The sequence below is a fragment of the Dendrobates tinctorius genome, unplaced genomic scaffold, assembly GCF_039654945.1.
Source record: "Dendrobates tinctorius isolate UK_male_01 unplaced genomic scaffold, ASM3965494v1 ptg000060l, whole genome shotgun sequence".
NCBI classification, from domain to species: domain Eukaryota; kingdom Metazoa; phylum Chordata; class Amphibia; order Anura; family Dendrobatidae; genus Dendrobates; species Dendrobates tinctorius.
The window spans coordinates 8,182,501-8,204,412 of NW_027361728.1; the positions used below are offsets into that span (position 1 = coordinate 8,182,501).

General features: G+C 43.7%; 1 protein-coding gene across 2 annotated transcripts in view; it reads right to left on the reverse strand.

The window, feature by feature from the left end:
• Nucleotides 1–21,912, reverse strand: part of LOC141092486 (probable cation-transporting ATPase 13A4) — a 260,800-nt gene that overhangs the window by 121,750 nt on the left and 117,138 nt on the right. For both annotated transcript variants that reach the window (XM_073578658.1, XM_073578659.1), the window contains exons 14-17: nt 8,111–8,261; nt 7,950–8,027; nt 7,648–7,804; nt 6,597–6,714 (exon numbers count right to left, since the gene is read on the reverse strand). In XM_073578658.1, the coding sequence (XP_073434759.1) occupies nt 6,597–6,714; nt 7,648–7,804; nt 7,950–8,027; nt 8,111–8,261 (504 nt within the window). The remainder of the gene's footprint in view (nt 1–6,596; nt 6,715–7,647; nt 7,805–7,949; nt 8,028–8,110; nt 8,262–21,912) is intronic.

The following is a 21,912-nucleotide window of genomic DNA, read 5'->3' on the forward strand; positions in this document are numbered from 1 at the left end:
AAGCAGTAAATGTGTCCTTTAGAGAGAGAGAAGCATAACCAATTCCTCGTTATGACTTCTTCATTATGATTTTGACTACAGAAAAGCCCAAGTGTGCACATTCTTGGAATATTGCGGTCCTTTCTAGGTTGCTGAACCGAGTGTGCAATGAACAAACTTTCATCACAGTGTTCGATTGTTGATACACCCCTTTTCAGCAAGTAATCTTGCATCTGTTCCAAAATAATGGAGGCCAAAGTCCAATATCATCGCCCCCTGGTGGACCTTCAACTTCAGCTTTTTCATAAGATGTGCCGCTATCAGTCTCCTTTTCTTTGTGTTCTTCAGTTGTACACGTTACTACTTCAGCCTTTTCTTTGACAGGATCAACAACCATTTCCACTGAAGCATTGTCAGATTGATAAGATTCTACAAGGTCATTACTCCTTTCCGACACTTGCCTTGAATGAACAGTGAAGAACCCGTCCAATTTTTTTGTCTTCGCTATCTTTTCTGTTGATTTCTTTGTTGCTTCTTTTGCCTTACGTCTTTTAGAAGCCCCAGACTCCCAAATTCTTGTGCAATGTCTGGGCCTATCTCCTTCATGATTGTCCATGATGGTAATCTAAAAGTAACAAAATGACCTTGTCAACCCTTGAAGTCCTAAAAGGGAGTTAAAGATTAAAATATGTACATACAGTATGTATATTGTAGAAATGTGGGCTGTCTATATCAAAAACTGCTGCTGGGCTCTATATGTCAGAGGCGGCTGTTGGGTTGTTTATGTATGAGAGGCTTCTGCTGGGCTTTATATGTATGAGAGGCAGGCCTTTGCTGGGCTGTATATGTATGAGAGGCTTCTGCTGGGCTGTATATATTTGAGGGGCTGTTGCTGGGCTGTGTATATATATATATATATATATATATATATATATATATATGGGGCTGCTGCTGGGCTGTAAATATTAGAAGCTGCTGCGGGGCTGTATATATATAAGGGGCTGCTGCCGGGCAGTATACTTTATATCAGTGGCTGTTTACCTGGCTGTATATATCAGAGGCTGTTGCTGTGCTGGCTGTATATAGAATAGAGGCTGTATAAAGTGTATACACAGCACTATACTGTAAACAGGTCCACACTATACTGTATACATACAGTATACAGAGACACACTATAATGCAGGATATAATGTGGACCTGTGTATATCAGAGGCTGTTGCTGTGCTGGCTGTATATAGCATAGAGGCTGAGGGGCTGCATAAAGTGTATACACAGCACTATACTGTAAACAGGTCCACACTATACACATACAGTATACACAGACACACTATAATGCAGGATATAGTGTGGACCTGTATATACAGTATGCTACTGTGTAGTACAGGAGCTGCAAGAAAGATACACAGACAGACACACACAGACACACATACAGACAGACACACACACACAGAGATCCCACTCACCCACCACAACACTGTGAAGACTGAACCACTTCACTCTGGATCTTCAGTGACTGAAGATCCAGAGTGAAGTCCTGCCGCACTCCATGGTGGAGAATCCTCTTCTCGCGCTGACATTGTGGCTCCTCCTCCTTCCTCGAAGGTAGCTGAACTGAACAAACTCTTATCTGATCTAATCCGAGGGTCAGGGAGCGACATAGCTGAATAGGTAGCGTGGTGCACCTAGAAGCTTCTGTTGAGATCGGAAAAGGCTGCCGCATGCCATAAGCTAAGCATTAGGTAGAGGTACTATGGAAGTCTAGCTAGCCAGGTCAGTGGATGCTGACGCAGGTGCCATGACTCTGCCGCTCTGCGCCAGCCAATGAGATGTAGGACTGTAGCCAGGTCCCTACACTTTCAATAGTTTTTATTTTGTTAAATGTTCCTTATCATTAGAAACGGTTCACAGCAAAGAGAGACGTGTATTTTACATGTTTTAACATATTTATCCCTATATTGGTGGGAGGCCCCCGCTTGGTGGGTGGCCCAGGGCCCGGGCCCCTTGGGTCCACCCCTAAATCCAGGCCTGGACATCATTCTTCTCACTGTCATTTATAAGCCAAAGAAATAATACTTCTGGACCAGTGGGGTCTGGGAAAAAATAATTGGCATCAGTTGTCTTTTTGCCATTTGTAGACTAAACAAATAATTACTTAATGTCTACACAAGTAGTGTGTCTGAAAGATAAGGGTACTCTGCATCTGTTTTTTGTAAGTAGTGTATGTGAAAAATCAATGTACTCTGCAGCGTTTTTTTGTGAGTAGTGTGTCTAAAACCTTAGTGAACCCTGCAGCGATTTTTTTGCAAATACTAAGTATAAAGATAAGTGTACTCTGCAGTTATTTTATGAGTCGTGTGTCTAAAAAAATAAGTGTACGCTGCAACACTTTTTTTTGTTTTCTTTTTTAATTAATTTGAGTAGGCCCCACAACATTGTGAATGTAAAATAGAACAAACAAAATGAGGAGTCTAACAATGGCTGGGTGCAGCTGGTATACTGTTCTGTTAAGCCAAAGGTATGGTCAAGTCCTGTGGGATTCACGCTTGGTTCATTTTAATGATGGAGCTGGATGTTGCAAGATGCTGAATAAGGTTTTCCACATTTTTTCCATGCTAGCAATCCCCTTCTGAGGTGGCGACGGTGCCTCAGCTGTGCTGGCGACTTCCTCCTCCTCCGACTTGTGCTTCCACTGTGCTCTCTGTGACAATAGCGCATTTTTCAATCACGCTCCAGTGATGGAAGTAAGGATAGCATGTTGTGCTTGTAGCAGGGATCCAGCAGTGTGGTCACACAGTAATCAGCACTTGTAACAATACGGGCAACTCGACAGTCATTGCACAGGCTCAGTAGCATGTCTTGGCTCATGTGTGTCAGGCTGCCCAGAGGCAACGACAAGCTGTCCTCGGTGGGAGGTTTATCATCTGTGTCCTCATCTGCATACTCCCAGCCCTGCTCCATTGATGCCTGTGAGCTACTTTGAGTGCCACCCTACATTGAACTTACTTCCTACTCATCCTCCTCCTCATAATTTTCATCCTCCAACTGTCCCTTCATCTGTACATTTGTGTATCTCGCCGCTTTTGGTACGGGAACCCATCATCCAAGATATATATGGACGCCTGGCCTGATAGTGATTTGAATGATCCCGGTTCCCCCTCCTCATTCTCTTCCTCCTGCACTACCACCTCACCCATCATCACCTAAAGCTTTGTTTTAATAGGAGGCATAGAAGTGGAACAGTACACTGATGATGGTGTCATCAACACTGGGATGTTCGTTGAGGACTCAAAACAGCACAACATGGCACACATGTCCCCCATGGAGGTCCAGTCATTGGTCTTGAAATGGTGTTGTTCCGCTGAGCGACTCACCAGTGCATGCTGCAGCTGAAACTCTCCTTTTTTATGCAGCTGCTTTCACAGTCTATGATATAATATAGAGACAAGTGAGGCTCTATCACCACTGTGGATGTAATGTAGGGGCATGTGAAACTCTAACACCACTGTCAATGTGATGTGGAGACATGTGAAGCTCTATCACCACTGTGGATGTGATGTGGAGACAAATGAGTCTCTATCACCACTGTGGATGTGATGTGGGGACATATGACTCTCTATCATCACTGTGGATGTGATATGGAAACAAGTGAGGCTCTATCACCACTGTCAATCTAGTGTGGAGACAAGTGAGGCTCTATCACCATGGTGGATGTAATGTGGGGATATGTGAGGCTTTATCACCATTGTGGATGTAGTGTGGAGACAAGTGAGGCTCTATCACCACTGTGGATGTAGTGTGGAGACATGTGATGCTCTATCACCACTGTGGATGTAGTGTGAAGACAAGTGAGGCACTATCACCGCTGTGGATGTAATGTGGGGATATGTGAGGCTTTATCACCACTGTGGATGTAATGTGGAGATATGTGACACTCTATCAACACTGTAAATGTGATGTGGGGACATGTGAAGCTCTATCACCACTGTGGATGTGATATGGAGACAAGTGAGGCTCTATCACCACTGTTGATGTAGTGTGGAGACATGTGACATGTGATGCTCTATCACCATTGTGGATGTAGTGTGGAGACATGTGATGCTCTATCACCACTGTGGATGTAATATGGGGACAAGTGAGGCTCTATCACCACTGTCGATGTAGTGTGGAGACATGTGATGCTCTATCACCATTGTGGATTTATTGTGGGACATGTTATGCTCTATCACCACTGTGGATGTGATGTGGAGACAAGTGAGGCTCTATCACCACTGTCAATCTAGTGTGGAGACAAGTGAGGCTCTCTCACCATGGTGGATGTAATGTGGGGATATGTGAGGCTTTATCACCATTGTGGATGTAGTGTGGAGACAAGTGAGGCTCTATCACCACTGTGGATGTAGTGTGGAGACATGTGATGCTCTATCACCACTGTGGATGTAGTGTGAAGACAAGTGAGGCACTATCACCGCTGTGGATGTAATGTGGGGATATGTGAGGCTTTATCACCACTGTGGATGTAATGTGGAGATATGTGACACTCTATCAACACTGTAAATGTGATGTGGGGACATGTGAAGCTCTATCACCACTGTGGATGTGATATGGAGACAAGTGAGGCTCTATCACCACTGTTGATGTAGTGTGGAGACATGTGACATGTGATGCTCTATCACCATTGTGGATGTAGTGTGGAGACATGTGATGCTCTATCACCACTGTGGATGTAATATGGGGACAAGTGAGGCTCTATCACCACTGTCGATGTAGTGTGGAGACATGTGATGCTCTATCACCATTGTGGATTTATTGTGGAGACATGTTATGCTCTATCACCACTGTGGATGTGATGTGGAGACAAGTGAGGCTCTATAGCCCCACTGTGGATGTAATGTGAAGATATGTGACACTCTATCAGCACTGTAAATGTGATGTGGGGACATGTGAAGCTCTATCACCACTGTGGATGTGATATGGATACAAGTGAGGCTCTACACCACTGTTGATGCAGTGTGGAGACATGTGACATGTAATGCTCTATCACCATTGTGGATGTAGTGTGAAGACATGTGATGCTCTAGCACCATTGTGGATGTCATGTGGAGACAAGTGAGACTCTATATCACCACTGTGGATGTAATGTGGGATATTTGAGGCTTTATCACCACTGTGGATGTAGTGTGGAGACATGTGAAGCTCTATCATCACTGTGGCTGTAATGTGGGGACATGTGACGCTCTATCACCACTGTGGATGTAATGTGGAGACATGTGAAGCTCTATCACCACTTTGCATGTAGTGTGGAAACATGTGAAGCTCTATCACTACTGTGGATGTGATGTGGGGACAAATGAGGCTCTATCAACACTGTCGATGTAGTGTGGAGACATGTGACATGTGATGCTCTATCACCATTGTGGATGTAGTGCGAAGACATGTGATGCTCTAGCACCATTGTGGATGTAGTGTGGAGACATGTGATGCTCTATCACCACTGTGGATGTAATGTGGGGACAAGTAAGGCTCTATCACCACTGTCGGTGTAGTGTGGAGACATGTGATGCTCTATCACCACTGTGGAGGTGATGTGGAGACAAGTGAGGCTCTATATCACCACTGTGGATGTAATGTGGATATATGTGATGCTCTGTCACCACTGTGGATGTAATGTGGGGACATGTGAAGCTCTATCACCACTTTGCATGTAGTGTGGAGACATGTGAAGCTCTATCACCACTGTGGAAGTGATGTGGGGAGAAGTGAAGCTCTATCACTACTGTGGATGTGATGTGGGGACAATGAAGCTCTATCACTACTGTGGATGTGATGTGGGGACAATGAAGCTCTATCACTAGTGTGGATGTGGGGACATGTGAAGCTCTGTGATCTGATCACTGTGGTGTGGATTGTGTAATTGTGCTGCTTTCCACAGACACAGGACACTGCTCTGTTCTTTCCAATACTGACAGAGGTCAGCGCAAGGGCAGATTGCTGACAGCCAATGAGTGTGCAGAGGGTGGTGCTGAACACTGAGGCGGGTGATGCCAGCTTTGACTGTGAGGTTAGATAATAAAGCACAGGGAGCTGTCAAGGTTGGTAGAGCAGCAGGTAAACAAAGCGGATGCAGGGAATAAGGTGAAATTCAGAAGAGACAAAAGGCAGAAATAAAAAACATTAATAGGGGTGTTGTATATCACATACAGCACAGATTAGCTTAAAAAATTAGAATTTCAGGGTCGGACAACCTCTTTAATATCAGAATGACAAATAGTCGCTGATCTCCTTAAACATATACTAATCAGCTGTAGAGACCATTTCTGCCATTTCTGCCAATTGTATATAATCATTGCAGTCTTTCTCTGATTCGCCAGTTCCAGTGCCATCATTTCATAATAAGCATACTATGTGGCTGAGATATATTATTTCTTTAAAATACAATCAGAAACCTGAATACTGTACAGTATTTCCTGTGTGCTCTCCCAAAAAAGTTCTATCAGACAGTAACCCATCAGGGGTGATTACTTTACAATTTCCTAGGCAATCATCACTTTCTTAAAATAGCAAACTATGCTCTATAGTAGTAACACTTTTACAGTGCTATACAATGATACACGACGTACCTTTCAATGCTGTCTAAGTCTTTACAATTGCCATTCCTCAGAGTTTTGGAGGCCACACCAATCACTCGCAAGCCTTGAAATGTATAATGCTCTAGTTCTTTCAAAAATCCACTGGTAACTTTAAAAAGACATATTACATAAGTATCCCATACATCAACTGATTTCAATAGGTTATTTTTATATAGTTAGTTTTTTCTAATACATGCTTCATTATAAGATATCTATTTTTTTGGTGTTACTACATGTTGTGCAAATAATTTACTAATTTCTAAAAAAAAGTGTATGCTCATATAGAGTTTATAATGTCTCCTTCCAATTAATGTGGATTTATAACAGAGATCAAATAAAAAATAATTATACAATCCATACTATCTCAAGTACATATTAATATGTATATATTAGTAGACTAGAGCTAAATTCTTTAATTGCCTATATATCACTTTCACACAAAGGGCTGTGAACACATTGATAGCATAGGAATAAATGTTAGCACAGCCGAACAGGGAGGGGCCAGACAGTAGGGTCCCAAACCTTAAGACAATATATCAAATATTGGGCACACTCAAGGATTTTTGGTGCAAAAAATTAGAATTTTAATACATACAGTAGCCACTAGTAACAAACGTTTTGGTCATGATAGACCTTCATCAGTGTGCTAGGGTTAATTATTAGATGCTAATGTGAAAAACTCACAAACTGTAGACAGAGATCGGATAAAGGGTGTAGCCCGGAGCATAGGTGGTCAGTGACCTGTAAGGTATGCCAAATAGATACAAGCCGGGTAGCCTATGACGCGGTATCCACCTCAAGTCAGGGAGATGACATATAGAAAAAATCCAAGCACTAGTCAAGCAATTACATTCTCTTTAAGAGGTTACTTAAGATATTCAAATAAATCTACATTGAGTTATTTTCTTAAATGATTCAGTGTAATGTTCCCTAAAAGGAAACACAATTGTACTTCCTTGAAGATATGCTGTTCTCTAAGGAATTCTTAAAAAAAATCTATATAAATACAGAATGTAAATGTGGATTTGTATAAACCTAATACCTGATTCTGCTGTACAAAAACTGGCCACCATCTCCGGAGCTCCCTTCATGTACACAATCAGCTCATCTTCTCCAATAACCTCAGTGATTACGGACATACGTTGCATAACCGAAGAAAAGGGATATTGGAACAGAACTTTTATTCCCTCCACCTTATCCTATTACAAAGGTAAAATGCAGTGATAAATGAGGTGTGATTTTGTCAGTGAATAACAAATAATATACTAATTTAGGAAAAACAGGTATATCTTCATAATTGTAAAACCAAGAGGATAACCCTTGAATAGTGGTTAACTCATTTACCATCATCTTTGAGTTGGATCCAGGTTTGACAATAATATTTTGAGAAGAGTTTTCACCTGAGCAGGTCTCATCTAGTACCTAGAAACATTAGGATCATTGGAAATTAGTGGCTTCTGCTCATTTGTAAAACATTTAATTCTCATTTTATTACAAATCCTCACCCAACCGGTGGCTTCAAACATTTTCAGATCCAAAGGATCGCCTTGTAATTTCCCATCAAGCATGATGATAGAATGGCAGCATGTCATAGCAGCCAGTAGGGATCCCCATGACAGCGTGTTAATCTGTTTTTGAGTAATCATTGTCTGAAAACTAAGAGCAAATGAATAATAAATAGAGAAATGATGAAGTAAGTGAGCATATGTGTACACATATCATGAGCATGAGTATACATGATTGCATGGTGGCTCAGTGGCTAGCACTGCAGCTCTGGGGTCCTGGGTTCAAATCCCACCAAAGACAACATCTGCAAGTTTGTATGTTCTCCTCGTGTTTGCGTGGGTTTCTTCAGGGTTCTCCAGTTTCCCCCCACATTCGAAAGACATACTGATAGGGAATGTAGTTTGTGAGCCCCAATAGGGACAGTGCAATAATGTATGTAAAGCGCTGTGGAATTAATAGCGCTATATAATGAGCACAATAAATATATGAGGGCATCAGTGTGTAGATAGCAGCATGAGTTTAGCATTAGTGGGATACTATGTGTACTCTTTAGCTGTATTAATTGTGCACTGTATAACTTGTTGTGTAGATCTTATGTTGATAAAGAATTACAGAGTTTTAATTGATATTATATACTGCACTATATGGTGGCATTTTACCACTGTTACATGGATGGTAATGGTTTAATATTGAGCTTTAACTGACAGGAACAACAAATGTTTGTTATATTATGACAGGGTCACTGGCACGGTATATGAGGGGAGATATGTGTCACTGCGCATGATGGCGTCAGTAATTTGAAAACCAGAGTGGTTTCCTCCAGCACATTATATGCTGTGAGGGTTAAATTAAAGTTGTGTAGGTAGGTCGAGCCGACCGGGGGGGTGGTCCTCTTACCACCGCGCACAGACTGAGACGGAGACACTGAAGTGCATCCAACAGGTCCTCTTTATTGGCCGTCCTCTTGACGACCGCAGCAATATACAGCAGCAGCTAGACACTCTCCGCACACAGGCCCAGGTACCTTCGCTTCCTCCTTACGTCTGTATGATGTCCCTCGTGGCTCTTTCACTACAGCTGCCCTAGGCCTACCACTATAGCGCTTTGCCTTCCCGAGTCCGTCCATCTTGTGGTACCCCCAGGCTCTCTCCATCTGCGGCTTCTCTTGTCTCTCCGTCTGCGGCTTCTCCTGTCAGGGCCAGACGGAGAGACTGACTCACCCTGACAGTCTCAGCTGTCAGTCCCCTCTGGAGCTTCTTCACTGTACTTCTCCTCCTTAGGTCTTCTCTACTCCTCAGCTCCTCTCCCTGGACTGACCGCTTCTAGAACTCTCCAGCTTCCTTTTATCCCCCTCCTTGGTAATTTCCCCTAGAGTTTTTGTAACCCCGCTCTCCATGACTGTGCGGTTTCATAGCCCTAAGCTGATGTTCAGTCCTTTGCTCACAACTCTATACTCCCATCTTGTGGCCAAACTGCAGTACTACACCCATCTCTCCTATCTATAAATGTAACAGTCCACTTAAAGCACACTACACCTTTACCTTCCCACTGCAGACAGGTCCGTACGTCAGTCCATTTCCCCTACACTCCTCCTTCCTTTGTCCATTGCTGTCCTCGACAATCTCATTCCCCTTCTTTGTCCTTCTGAAGCTTTACCACCATCTTTCTGTCTAGCCATTTGTCGAGCAAGCCCTGAGCCCTTTTGCTCTACATAGGGGTTGCTGTTGTGAGTTCATTTTCCCCTTCACCGTCAATGTCTGATGAACTCCCTCTTCTGGTGAAGGAAGGTAGTGAGTCTGATTACCAAACACCTGGTCTGGTAGATGATGACTGGGTAACAGGAACTTCTGACTGGATATAAGGCAGCCGACGCCCTTCTGAGTCGCTGGTGATTTCTCTGCTGGATTCTTAGAGACCAGTCTGACTCCTGCTTCCCAAAGATAAGTTTTTGCTCTGCTATTGAATTTATTAGTTTTGCTTTGTTTACCTTGTTTTTTGGAGTTCAGCCATCCCCGGTCGGGGGTGTGCTGAGTTCCATTTTTGTCTCTGATCAGATTGTCTCTTTGCTCTGTCTTCAGAATTTACCTGAGTGCTGATATAGTCATTTTGAAGTCCTAGCGACTTCAGAGCCTGTTTTTCCTATCAGACGGTTGGGACATTTATTGGTAGGGTTTTTTACGGATTGCAGACAGCAGCTTTTCTATCCTGTCCTTTTTAGTTAGCTTGGGCCCCATCATTTGCTCAACCTATCTTTCTATCTGTGTTAGTGTTTTTATCTTGCTTCATCGTCATTATATGTTGGGGGCTGCCTATTGCTTTGGGGTCTGTTCTGGGGCAGTTTAAATTTCCCGTTTCTTTCTTTAGGCCTATTTAGTTCTCCGGCTGTGATCGAGGGGTCTAGGGCATCGTAGGAACCCCCACGGCTACTGTTAGCTGTTGTGGATAGGATCAGGGGTCTGCAATCCGATAGCTACCAACCTCTCCGGTTTTCTGGACTTAGCTTGTATTTTTGTTTTTTCCTCCTTCGGTGACTCATTCATAACAGAATCACCAGCCATACCGCAGATCCTAGGGTATTCAATAGCAGGAAAGAATTGTAAAAAAAAAAAAAAGAGTTTGTCAGAATTTTTTTTTTTTGTGTATATTTTTTCCTCTATGTCTCTGAGGCCGTAGGGGGAATTTTTTTTTTCTTTCTCAATGGAGATGAAGCAATTGTCTGATCGTGTGGAGCAGCTCACTGCTGAAGTGCGGGGAATTTCCACCTATCTTGCTCATTCACATGCTGCTGAACCAAAGATCCCTACGCCTGATGTGTTTTTTGAGGATCGGTCTAAATTTTTGAATTTTAAGAATAATTGTAAATTATTTTTTGCCTTGAAGCCTAACTCGTCGGGGAACTCCGCGCAGCAGGTTAAAATTGTCATCTCTTTGCTGCGCGGCGATCCCCAGGATTGGGCGTTTTCTTTGACACCTGATGATCCTATTCTTACTAATGTGAACGCATTTTTTCAAGCCTTGGGGTTGTTGTATGATGAACCTAATGCTATTGATCAGGCTGAAAAGGCCCTGTTAGCATTGAGCCAGGGTCGGGATTCTGCAGAGTTGTACTGTCAAAAATTCCGAAAGTGGGCGGTCCTTACTACCTGGAATGATGGTGCCTTGGCAGCTCTCTTTCGGAAGGGTTTGTCAGAAACCGTAAAAGATACTATGGTGGGATTTGCTGTTCCCTCTGGTCTTGACGATTCTATGTCATTAGCCATTCAGGTTGATCGGCGTTTGCGTGAACGCAAAACCGCACGAGAGGTGTTGCCACCTGTTGAACAAATGTCTGAACCTATGCAATGTGATAGAGTTTTGTCTAGGGCGCAACGTCAGGAGTTCAGAAGGCGTAATATGCTGTGTTTCTTCTGTGGTGATGCCTCGCATATTATTTCTGTCAGCCCTAAACGAGAGAAACATTTTGCACACACATTTGCTGTGGGTGGTGTTCAACCTTAGTTTCTTCTGGCAATTACTCAGATCTGCTCCCTGTCCACATTTTCCGCTAAGGCGTTTGTGGATTCGGGAGCAGCTCTGAACCTGATGGACTTGGATTTTGCTAAACGTTGTGGATTTCCTATGACACCTCTGCGGACGCCTATCCCTTTAAGGGGTATTGATGCTACTCCTTTGGCGAAGAATAAACCTCAGTTTTGGACCCAGGTGGTAATGCGGGTCGCCCCAGACCATCAAGAGAATTGCAGATTTTTGGTGTTGCATAATTTGCATGATACCATTGTTCTGGGGTTTCCCTGGTTGCAAATCCATAATCCAGTTTTGGATTGGAAATCTGTGTCTGTGGTGAGTTGGGGCTGTCGGTGTGCCTTTAGTGATGCTCCTGTTTTCTCCACCTCTCCCCAGTCGCATGATGTTCCTGACAATTTGGCTGATTTTTATGATGTATTTAGTGAGAATGAGTCTGCTTCTTTGCCTCCTCATAGGAGTTATGACTGTGCAGTTGAGCTGAGCCCTGGGTGTAAATTTCCCAAGGGTCGACTTTTCAATTTATCTATACCCGAGCACAAGGCTATGCGATCCTATATTAAGGAGTCGTTGGAGAAGGGTCATACTAGACTATCCTCTTCACCCTTAGGTGCTGGGGTTTTTTTTTGTGGCTAAGAAAGATGGGTCATTAAGGCCTTGTATTGACTATCGTTCCCTCAACAAAATTACTGTTAAATATCAGTATCCGTTACCCCTGATTTCTGATCTATTCTCCAGAGTTAAAGGTGCTTGCTGGTTTACAAAGCTTGACCTCAGGGGGGGCGTATAATCTTATTCGCATTAAGCATGGGGATGAATGGAAGACGGCGTTTAATACTCCGGAGGGACATTTTGAGTACCTGGTGATGCCTTTTGGGCTCACTAATGCCCCTTCTGTCTTCCAGTGCTTCATGAATGATATTTTCCGAGACTTGTTGGATAATTTTTTGATCATCTATCTGGATGATATTTTGATCTTTTCCAAGGATTGGGACTCTCATGTGGAACATGTTCGGACTGTGTTCCAGATTTTGAGGGAGAATTCCCTGTATGTCAAGGGATCGAAATGACTTTTTGCTGTACAGAGGATTTCATTTTTGGGATTTATTTTATCTCCGTCAACTATTGAAATGGACCCGGCCAAGGTACAGGCCATTTATGATTGGGTTCAGCCCACTTCTTTGAAGGCCCTCCAGAAGTTTTTGGGTTTTGCTAATTTTTATCGTAAATTTATAGCTAATTTTTCTGGTATTGCCAAACCATTGACTGATTTGACTAAGAAGGGTGCTGATGTGCTGAATTGGTCTCCGGAGGCTGTTTCTTCCTTTCAGGAGCTGAAGCAAAGGTTCACTTCTGCTCCGGTTTTGCGGCAAGCTGATGTCTCACTCCCGTTTCAGGTAGAGGTGGACGCTTCTGAGATTGGTGCATGAGCTGTTTTGTCCCAAAAAGATCCTGTAACATCTAAAATGAATCCCTGTGCTTTCTTTTCCCGAAAGTTCTCCCCATCTGAACGTAACTATGATGTGGGGAATCGGGAACTGTTAGCCATGAAATGGGCATTTGAGGAGTGGAGACATTGGTTGGAGGGAGCTAAACATCAAGTTGTGGTCCTTACTGACCACAAGAATTTGATTTACCTGGAGTCGGCCAAACGCTTGAATCCTAGACAGGCTAGGTGGGCCTTGTTTTTCACACGTTTTGATTTTGTGGTCTCTTTTCTTCCGGGCACTAAGAATGTCAAGGCAGACGCCCTCTCTAGGAGTTTCTTTGCTGATTCTCCTGTGGTGACCAAGCCTGCTACCATCTTAGGTGAGGGGGTAGTTTTTTCTGCCATCTCGCCCGATTTGAGACGTGCTCTGGAAGAGTTTCAGGAGGACAAACCTGAGCGTTGTCCCATTGGAAAATTGTATGTTCCTGACCAGTGGCGGAAGAGAGTGATGTCTGAAGTTCATTGCTCTGCATTGGCTGGTCATCCAGGTATTTTTGGTACTAGAGATTTGGTGAGTCTGTCTTTTTGGTGGCCCGCCTTGTCTCGTGATGTCAGGAATTTTGTGCAGTCCTGTGGGACTTGCTCTCGGTCTAAACCTTGTTCTCGCTCTAGTGGGTTGTTGATGCCTTTGCCGGTACCCAGGAGGCCATGGACCCATATTTCAATGGATTTTATCTCTGATATGCCTGTCTCTCAGAGAATGACTGTTATTTGGGTGATTTGTGATAGATTCTCTAAGATTGTCCATCTTGTACCACTCCCTAAGTTTCCATCTTCCTCAGAGTTGGTGCCCTTGTTTTTGCAACAGGTGGTTCGCTTGCACGGGATTCCTGAGAACATTGTATCTGACAGAGGAGTTCAGTTTGTGTCTAGATTTTGGAGGACTTTCTGTTCCAAGCTGGGAATTCAGTTGTCCTTCCCCTCTGCGTTTCACCCTCAGACCAATGGGCAGACGGAGAGAGCAAACCAGACTTTGGAGTCGTATTTGAGATGTTTTATTTCTGCTGATCAGGATGATTGGGTTTCATTTTTGCCCTTGGCCGAATTTGCTTTAAATAATAGAGCTAGTTCTGCCACTTTGATGTCACCTTTTTTTTGTAACTTTGGGTTTCATCCTCGATTCTCTTCAGGGCAGGTGGAGCCTTCTGCCTGCCCAGGTGTTGACACTGTGGTGGAGAGAATGCACCAGATCTGGGACCAAGTGGTGGATAAGTTGTCTCTCTCCCAGGTAAAGGCCCAGCGGTTTTCCAACCGGCATAGGACCATTGGTCCCCAGTTTAAGGTGGGTGATATGGTTTGGTTGTCATCAAAGAATATCGCTATGAAGGTGGCTTCTCCAAAGTTTAACACTAGAACTACTGATGGAGTCATTTTGACTCCTTTCATTTTTTATTTCTCTTCTGTGACTACATTTTTCAGAATTCCGGCTTGAAACTCGGTGACTTTTCCTCAAATATGATGGGAAAAAAGATTTTGTGAGAATAAATAATTTTGGTGAAAAATTTGCGCGTTTTTTTCAAAATTTACCAAGAACTACTGAAGGGAGTCATTTTGACTCCCTACTATATTTTGAGGTCCTTTTGTCACTAAATGTTGCTATAAAGTTTTGTGCATAATTTTTTCACTCTGTCTTATTTACCCTGATGTTCATATAGATGTAGTTCAATTTACATGTCAACTTTTCACATTTTCCTTGTGTTTTACCTGCTTGTATTACTGTGTAATACTGAACAAAATAGCTTCTCTAGGCTCTTATCTTATCAGATTTGATGAGAAATCTAGTCGATCGGAGAGACTGCAAACGGACAAGTTTGCTCTATTTTCTACTGTGTGGGACAGGTTTATTGAAAATTGTATTGCGTGTTACAAACCTGGCCCATACATAACGGTGGATGAGCAACTTTTCCCAAGCAAAACTAGGTGTCCATTCACGCAGTACATGCCTTCCAAACCAGATAAATATGGCCACAAATATTGGCTAGCTGTTGATAAGGAGAGCAAATATCTGGCAAATGGCTTCCCTTATCTAGGCAAAAGATGACACACGCCGTGCTGAGGACCGTTTAGCTGACCATGTGGTAATGAAGTTATTGGACCCGTTTTTGAAAAAAGGTCGCAATGTTACAACCGATAATTATTTTACTTCAGTAAAATTAGCTAAACAGCTAAAAAGCAAAGGAACAACCATCGTGGGAACACTGAACAAGATAAGGCGAGAAGTGCCTAAAGAAATAAAATCCATGAAAGAGGAATTGTACATGAAATGAAGACAATTTTACACTTACAGTATATCAAGGAAGGCCCAACACAAATGTTGTCATTTTGAGTTCCGTCCATCCAGATGTTGTTGTTGCGTCTGATTCCGCTAAAAAAACTCCAGAAACGGTAAAGTTTTACAATGAAACAAAATATGGAGTAGATGTAGTGGATCAGATGGCACGAAAATATACCACACGAACATGCACAAGGAGATGGCCTGTTCATGCATTTGAAAATGCCTTAGACTTTGCGGGTATAAATGCATGGATAATATTCAAGGAGATTACCCACCAAAAAATGTCACGCAAGGCATTTTTGCAAACGCTTGTGAGAGAGTTGAGTGGTCCTTATGTCACAGATAGGGAAAAGGGTTCCACGTCCCAAGTTTCTACATGCTCAGAAGTGATGGTTCAAACAAAATTTTGCCAGATCAAAGAAAAGTGCAAGAAAAATAGATCTGTCGGCAATTGTAAGACTTGTGGTAAGTCTTTGTGTGGGCAATGTACTGCCATAAATCAAAGGCAATGCCTAAAATGCGAAACACCAAATGTTTAGAAGGTGAATTCTGCGCCATATTTTCGTTTTTATGCTCCTCCACCTACATTTTCTCTGCTTTTTGTTCTTCAGTTGTTGTTTATATGTGTGCACTTGAATAAAACAAAAATGTTTGAAAAACGTCTATTATAATTATTGTTATTTTCTGTAGAAAAATAAGAAAAGCAGAAAAAAAACAATCAAAAGCATTACTGTTGGATCTCACAATAATAATACATTACAAAAAATATAATTATTAATAAATAACCACAAATGAAACTCTAAAAATAAACGAAAACAAGCAAGGAGTCAAAATGACTCCTTTCAGTAGTTCTAGGCGGGGTCACGAGTCCAGTAGTCCTAGTGTTAAACCTAGATTTATTGGACCTTACAAGATTTTGGAGATTCTTAATCCAGTCTCTTTTCGATTGGCTCTTCCTGTTACATTTAAGATCCATAACGTGTTTCATAAGTCTCTGTTAAAGAGGTTTGTTGAGCCAGTACTTCCTGTGGTGGCACCTCCTGACCCGGTATTGGTTGAAGGTAATGTGGAATATGAGGTTGAGAAGATACTGGATTCTCGCCTGGCTAGACGGAGACTCCAGTATTTGGTTAAATGGAAGGGTTATGGCCAGGAGGATAATTCTTGGTCCCTGCATCCGATATTCATGCCGAAAGATTGGTTCGTGCCTTTCATCGGGCCCATCCTGATCGCCCTGGTGGCGTGGATGAGGGTTCGGTGACCCCTCCTCAAGGGGGAGGTACTGTTGTGAGTTAATTTTCCCCTTCACCGTCGATGTCTGATGAACTCCCTCTTCTGATGAAGGAAGGTAGTGAGGCTGATTACCAAACACCTGATCTGGTAGATGATGACTGGGTAACAGGAACTTCTGACTGGATCTAAGGCAGCCAACGCCCTTCTGAGTCGCTGGTGATTTCTCTGCTGGATTCTTGGAGACCAGTCTGACTCCTGCTTCCCAAAGATAAGTTTTTGCTCTGCTATTGAACTTATTAGTTTTGTTTTGTTTACCTTGCTTTTTGGAGTTCAGCCATCCCCGGTCGGGGGTGTGCTGAGTTCCATTTTTGTCTCTGATCATTTTGTCTCTTTGCTCTGTCTTCAGAATTTACCTGAGTGCTGAAATAGTCATTTTGAAGTCCTAGCGACTTCAGGGCCTGTTTTTCCTATCAGACGGTTGGGACATTTATTGGTAGGATTTTTTATGGATTGCAGACAGCAGCTTTTCTATCCTGTCCTTTTTAGTTAGCTTGGGCCCCATCGTTTGCTCAACCTATCTTTCTATCTGTGTTAGTGTTTTTATCTTGCTTCACCGTCATTATATGTTGGGGCTGCCTATTGCTTTGGGGTCTGCTCTGGGGCAGTTTAGATTTCCCCTTTCTTTCTTTAGGCCTATTTAGTTCTCCGGCTGTGATCGAGGGGTCTAGGGCATCGTAGGAACCCCCCACGGCTACTGTTAGTTGTTGTGGATAGGATCAGGGGTCTGCAATCCGATAGCTACCAACTGCTCCGGTTTTCTGGACTTAGCTTGTATTTTTGTTTTTTCCTCCTTCGGTGACTCATTCATAACAGGGTGCCTAATAAAACTGGGAGCATCCATGCCCTGAGTAGCTTATGCCTACTGGCCAACGCATGCACCTTTAAGACAATTCCCACTGGTTGGGCCAAGTCCACCTGGACTTCTCTACGTGTGCGTTCCTCACACTTTTCTCCCATTCTGCAACATTCTACAATTTGGGGCGCAATGACCGAGGCTGTAGCCTACCAGGTCACAGACCGCTTCCCTCCTTTGCTTTGGGGTGTTTCTGGTACTGGGGACTTGACCTAGGGACCACTGTCTGTTTCCATTCCACCTGTCTCTTTGTCCTATCAAATTAAATAAGTCATGGTCGGCGTTTCTCTTCACACAAGTACCCGGGACCTGTTGAACATTTTCATTTTTTTTTTTTACATACATATGACATTTCAACAACTATCTATAGTTTTAACTATGCCATGTTTAATACTACCATGGTTAACTTTTTTTTTTGTTTTGCATCTTTTCCAAGTAAAACATAACATTTTTCTTTTTAAACAAAACATAAACATTGGTGCTCCCCCTTCCTTTATAGAGAGCACCTACCTCCATGCATCCCCGCCACATCAGGAGTGGGAACTTGTTACCCAATCAAGGACTTAGAACTGTCCCCCAGGCCATGCAATGGCGCATAGCAGTCCCGGCAGTCCATTTTTAAGGATACTCCGGGCCACCTCCTGGCGGCTGATGTCTCGCCAACAGCAGGGGACTCCACAGCCGTGAAGTCCCCGGGATGCTTGAACTGTTCTGGGCCCCGAATGTCCCTGATGCCCGAGACCCAGGAGTCCTCTTCTGTTTTATGGGGGCTCAAACCCCTCGAGGTAAGTGATGACTGCCACCTCATAGTAACCGCAGGGGCAGTACTCTTTGTAGTAGGAGACCAGGTCTCCCTCCCGCAGAGTCCGCCCATGTCTGATGGAAGTCACATTGAGGTAGACTTTGTGGCCAGTGGCGATGTCCAGGAAGAACCCATAGCCTTTCACAGTGTTGGTATGCACGAGCCGCCTGTACGATCGAGGGGTAGCCATGGATGCCTCCCCCTTCTCATGCAGCAGTGCCCACACCTCCCACTCCTTGGCCTTCTTCTGCTCGATGACCTCCGCAACTCAGGCAGAGGGTCCAGTGTAGGCCGCAGAGTCCAGCGGGCGGTCCGCGGTCGGGGTAGAGAGCAGGGCAGAGGCGGCCGCAGGTGCCGGCAGACCAGCCGCAGCAGGGGCCAGGTGAAGGGCAGGGGCAGCCGCAGGTTCCGGTGAGTAGGCCTCAACCGGAGTCACGGATGGGTGTTGTGAGTTCATTTTCCCCTTCATTACTGAGGCCCGAGGAACTCACTCTTCTGGTAAAGAAAGGTAGTGAGCCTGATTATCAAACACCTGAGGCTGATGATGATGGCTGGCTGAGTGGAGTTACTGACTGGATATAAAGCTGCCGACGCCCTTCTGCCCTGCGGGTGATTTCTCTTTGGGATCCTTGGAGACCAGTCTGAATTCCTGCTCCTCTAAAGCTAAGTTTGCTGCTCGGCCTTTTGCATTGGTGCTTTGACTTTGTTTTGCTTTGTTTTTCTGGATTTCTGCCATTCCCTGCTGGGGTGTGCTGAATTCATTTAGCTCTGTCTTCTGAAAATACCTGAGTGCTGATTTAGTTTTTGAAGCCTAGCTGCTTCAGGGCCTTTTTCATATCAGCTTGTTGGCTTATGTCTTTGATAGGGTTTTGGCAGATTGCAGACAGCAGCCTTCCTGTCCTTTCCTATCTAGGTAGTTTTGGGCCCCGTCTTTGCTCAGTCTATCTTTCTGTCTGTGTTAGTATTTTCATCTTGCGTCACCGTCATTATATGTTGGGGGCTGCCTATTGCTTTGGGGTCTGCTCTGGGGCAGTTTAGATTTCCCCTTTCTTTCTTTAGGCCTATGTAATTCTCCGGCTGTGATCGAGGGGTCTAGGGCATCGTAGGAACCCCCCACGGCTACTGCTAGTTGTGTTGATAGGTTCAGGGGTCTGCAATCTGATAGTTGCCAACTTCTCTGGTTTTCTGGACTTAGCTTGTATTTCTGCTTTTGCCTCCTACGGTGACTCATTCATAACAGAATCACCCGCCATACCGCAGATCCTAGGGTACTCAATAGCAGGAAAGAATTGTAAAAAAAAAAAAAAAAAAAAAAAAAGTGTGTATATTTTTTCCTCTATATCTCTGAGGCCGTAGGGGGAATTTTTTTTTCTCTCAATGGAGATAAAGCAATTGTCTGATCGTGTGGAGCAGCTCGCTGCGTAAGTGCGGGGAATTTCCGCCTACCTTGCTCATTCACATGCTGCTGAACCAAAGATTCCTACACCTGATGTATTTTTTGGGGATCAGTCTAAATTTTTGAATTTAAAAAATAATTGTAAATTATTTTTTGCCTTGAAGCCTAACTCGTCAGGGAGCTCCGCGCAGCAGGTTAAAATTGTCATCTCTTTGCTGCGTGGCGATCCCCAGGATTGGGCGTTTTCTTTGAAACCAGATGATCCTATTCAGACTAATGTGAACGCATTCTTTCAAGCTTTGGGGTTGTTGTATGACGAACCTAATGCCATTGATCAGGCTGAAAAGACCCTGCTGGCATTGAGCCAGGGTCGTGATTCTGCAGAATTGTACTGTCAAAAATTCCGAAAGTGGGCAGTACTTACTACCTGGAATGATAATGCCTTGGCTGCTCTCTTTCGGAAGGGGTTGTCAGAAGCCGTAAAAGATACTATGGTGGGATTTCCTGTTCCCTCTGGTCTTGATGATTCTATGTCATTAGCCATTCAGGTTGATCGGCGTTTGCGCGAACGCAAAGCTACACGAGAGGTGTTGCCACCTGTTAAACAAATGTCTGAACCTATGCAATGTGATAGAGTTTTTTCCAGAGAGCAGCGTCAGGAGTTCAGAAGGCGTAATAAGTTGTGTTTTTTCTGTGGAGGTGCCTCGCATATTATTTCTGTCTGTCCTAAACGAGAGAAACGCTTTGCACACACGTTTTCTGTTGGGGGTGTTCAACCTAAGTTTCTTCTGGCTATTACTCTGATCTGCTCCCTGTCCACATTTTCCGCCAAGGCTTTTGTGGATTCGGGAGCAGCCCTAAACCTAATGGACTTGGATTTTGCTAAATGTTGTGGATTTCCGATGACACCTCTGCAGTCGCCTATCCCTTTGAGGGGGATTGATGCTACTCCTTTGGCTAAAAATAAACCCCAGTTTTGGACCCAGGTGGTAATGCGGGTCGCCCCAGACCATCAAGAAAATTGCAGATTTTTGGTATTGCATAATCTGCATGATACTATTGTTCTGGGGTTTCCCTGGTTACAGATTAATAATCCAGATTTGGATTGGAAATCTGTGTCTGTGGTGAGTTGGGGTTGTTGGTGTGCCTTTAGTGAGGCTCCGGTGTTTTCCACCTCTCCTCAGTCGCATGATGTTCCTGATTATTTGGCGGACTTTTATGATGTATTTAGTGAGAATGAATCTGCGTCTCTGCCTCCTCATAGGAGTTATGACTGTGCAATTGAAATGAGCCCGGGGTGTAAATTTCCCAAGGGTCGGCTCTTCAATTTATCTGTACCCGAGCACGAGGCTATGCGATCCTATATTAAGGAGGCGTTGGAGAAGGGTCATATTAGACCATCCTCGTCACCCTTAGGTGCCGGGTTTTTTTTTGTAGCCAAAAAGGATGGATCATTAAGACCTTGTATTGATTATTGTGCCCTCAACAAAATTACTGTTAAATATCAGTATCCGTTACCCCTGATTTCTGATCTATTCTCCAGAGTTAAAGGTGCTTGCTGGTTTACCAAGCTTGACCTCAGGGGGGCGAATAATCTTATTCGCATTAAGCATGGGGATGAATGGAAGACGGCGTTTAATACTCCGGAGGGACATTTTGAGTACCTGGTGATGCCTTTTGGGCTCACTAATGCCCCTTCTGTCTTCCAGTGCTTCATGAACGATATTTTCCGAGATTTTGTCGATAAATTTTTGATCATCTATCTGGATGATATTTTGATCTTCTCCAAGGATTGGGATTCTCATGTGGAACATATTCGGACTGTGTTCCGGATCTTGAGGGAGAATTCCCTGTATGTCAAAGGATCTAAATGCCTTTTTGGAGTACAGAGGATTTCTTTTTTGGGATTTATTTTGTCCCCGTCAACTATTGAAATGGACCCGGCCAAGGTACAGGCCATTCACGATTGGGTTCAGCCCACTTCTTTGAAGGCCCTCCAGAAGTTTTTGGGTTTTGCTAATTTTTATCGGAAATTTATAGCAAAATTTTCTAGTATTGCCAAGCCATTGACTGATTTGACTAAGAAGGGTGCTGATGTGTTAAATTGGTCTCCGGAGGCTGTTTCTTCCTTTCAGGAGCTGAAGCGAAGATTCACCTCTGCCCCGGTTTTG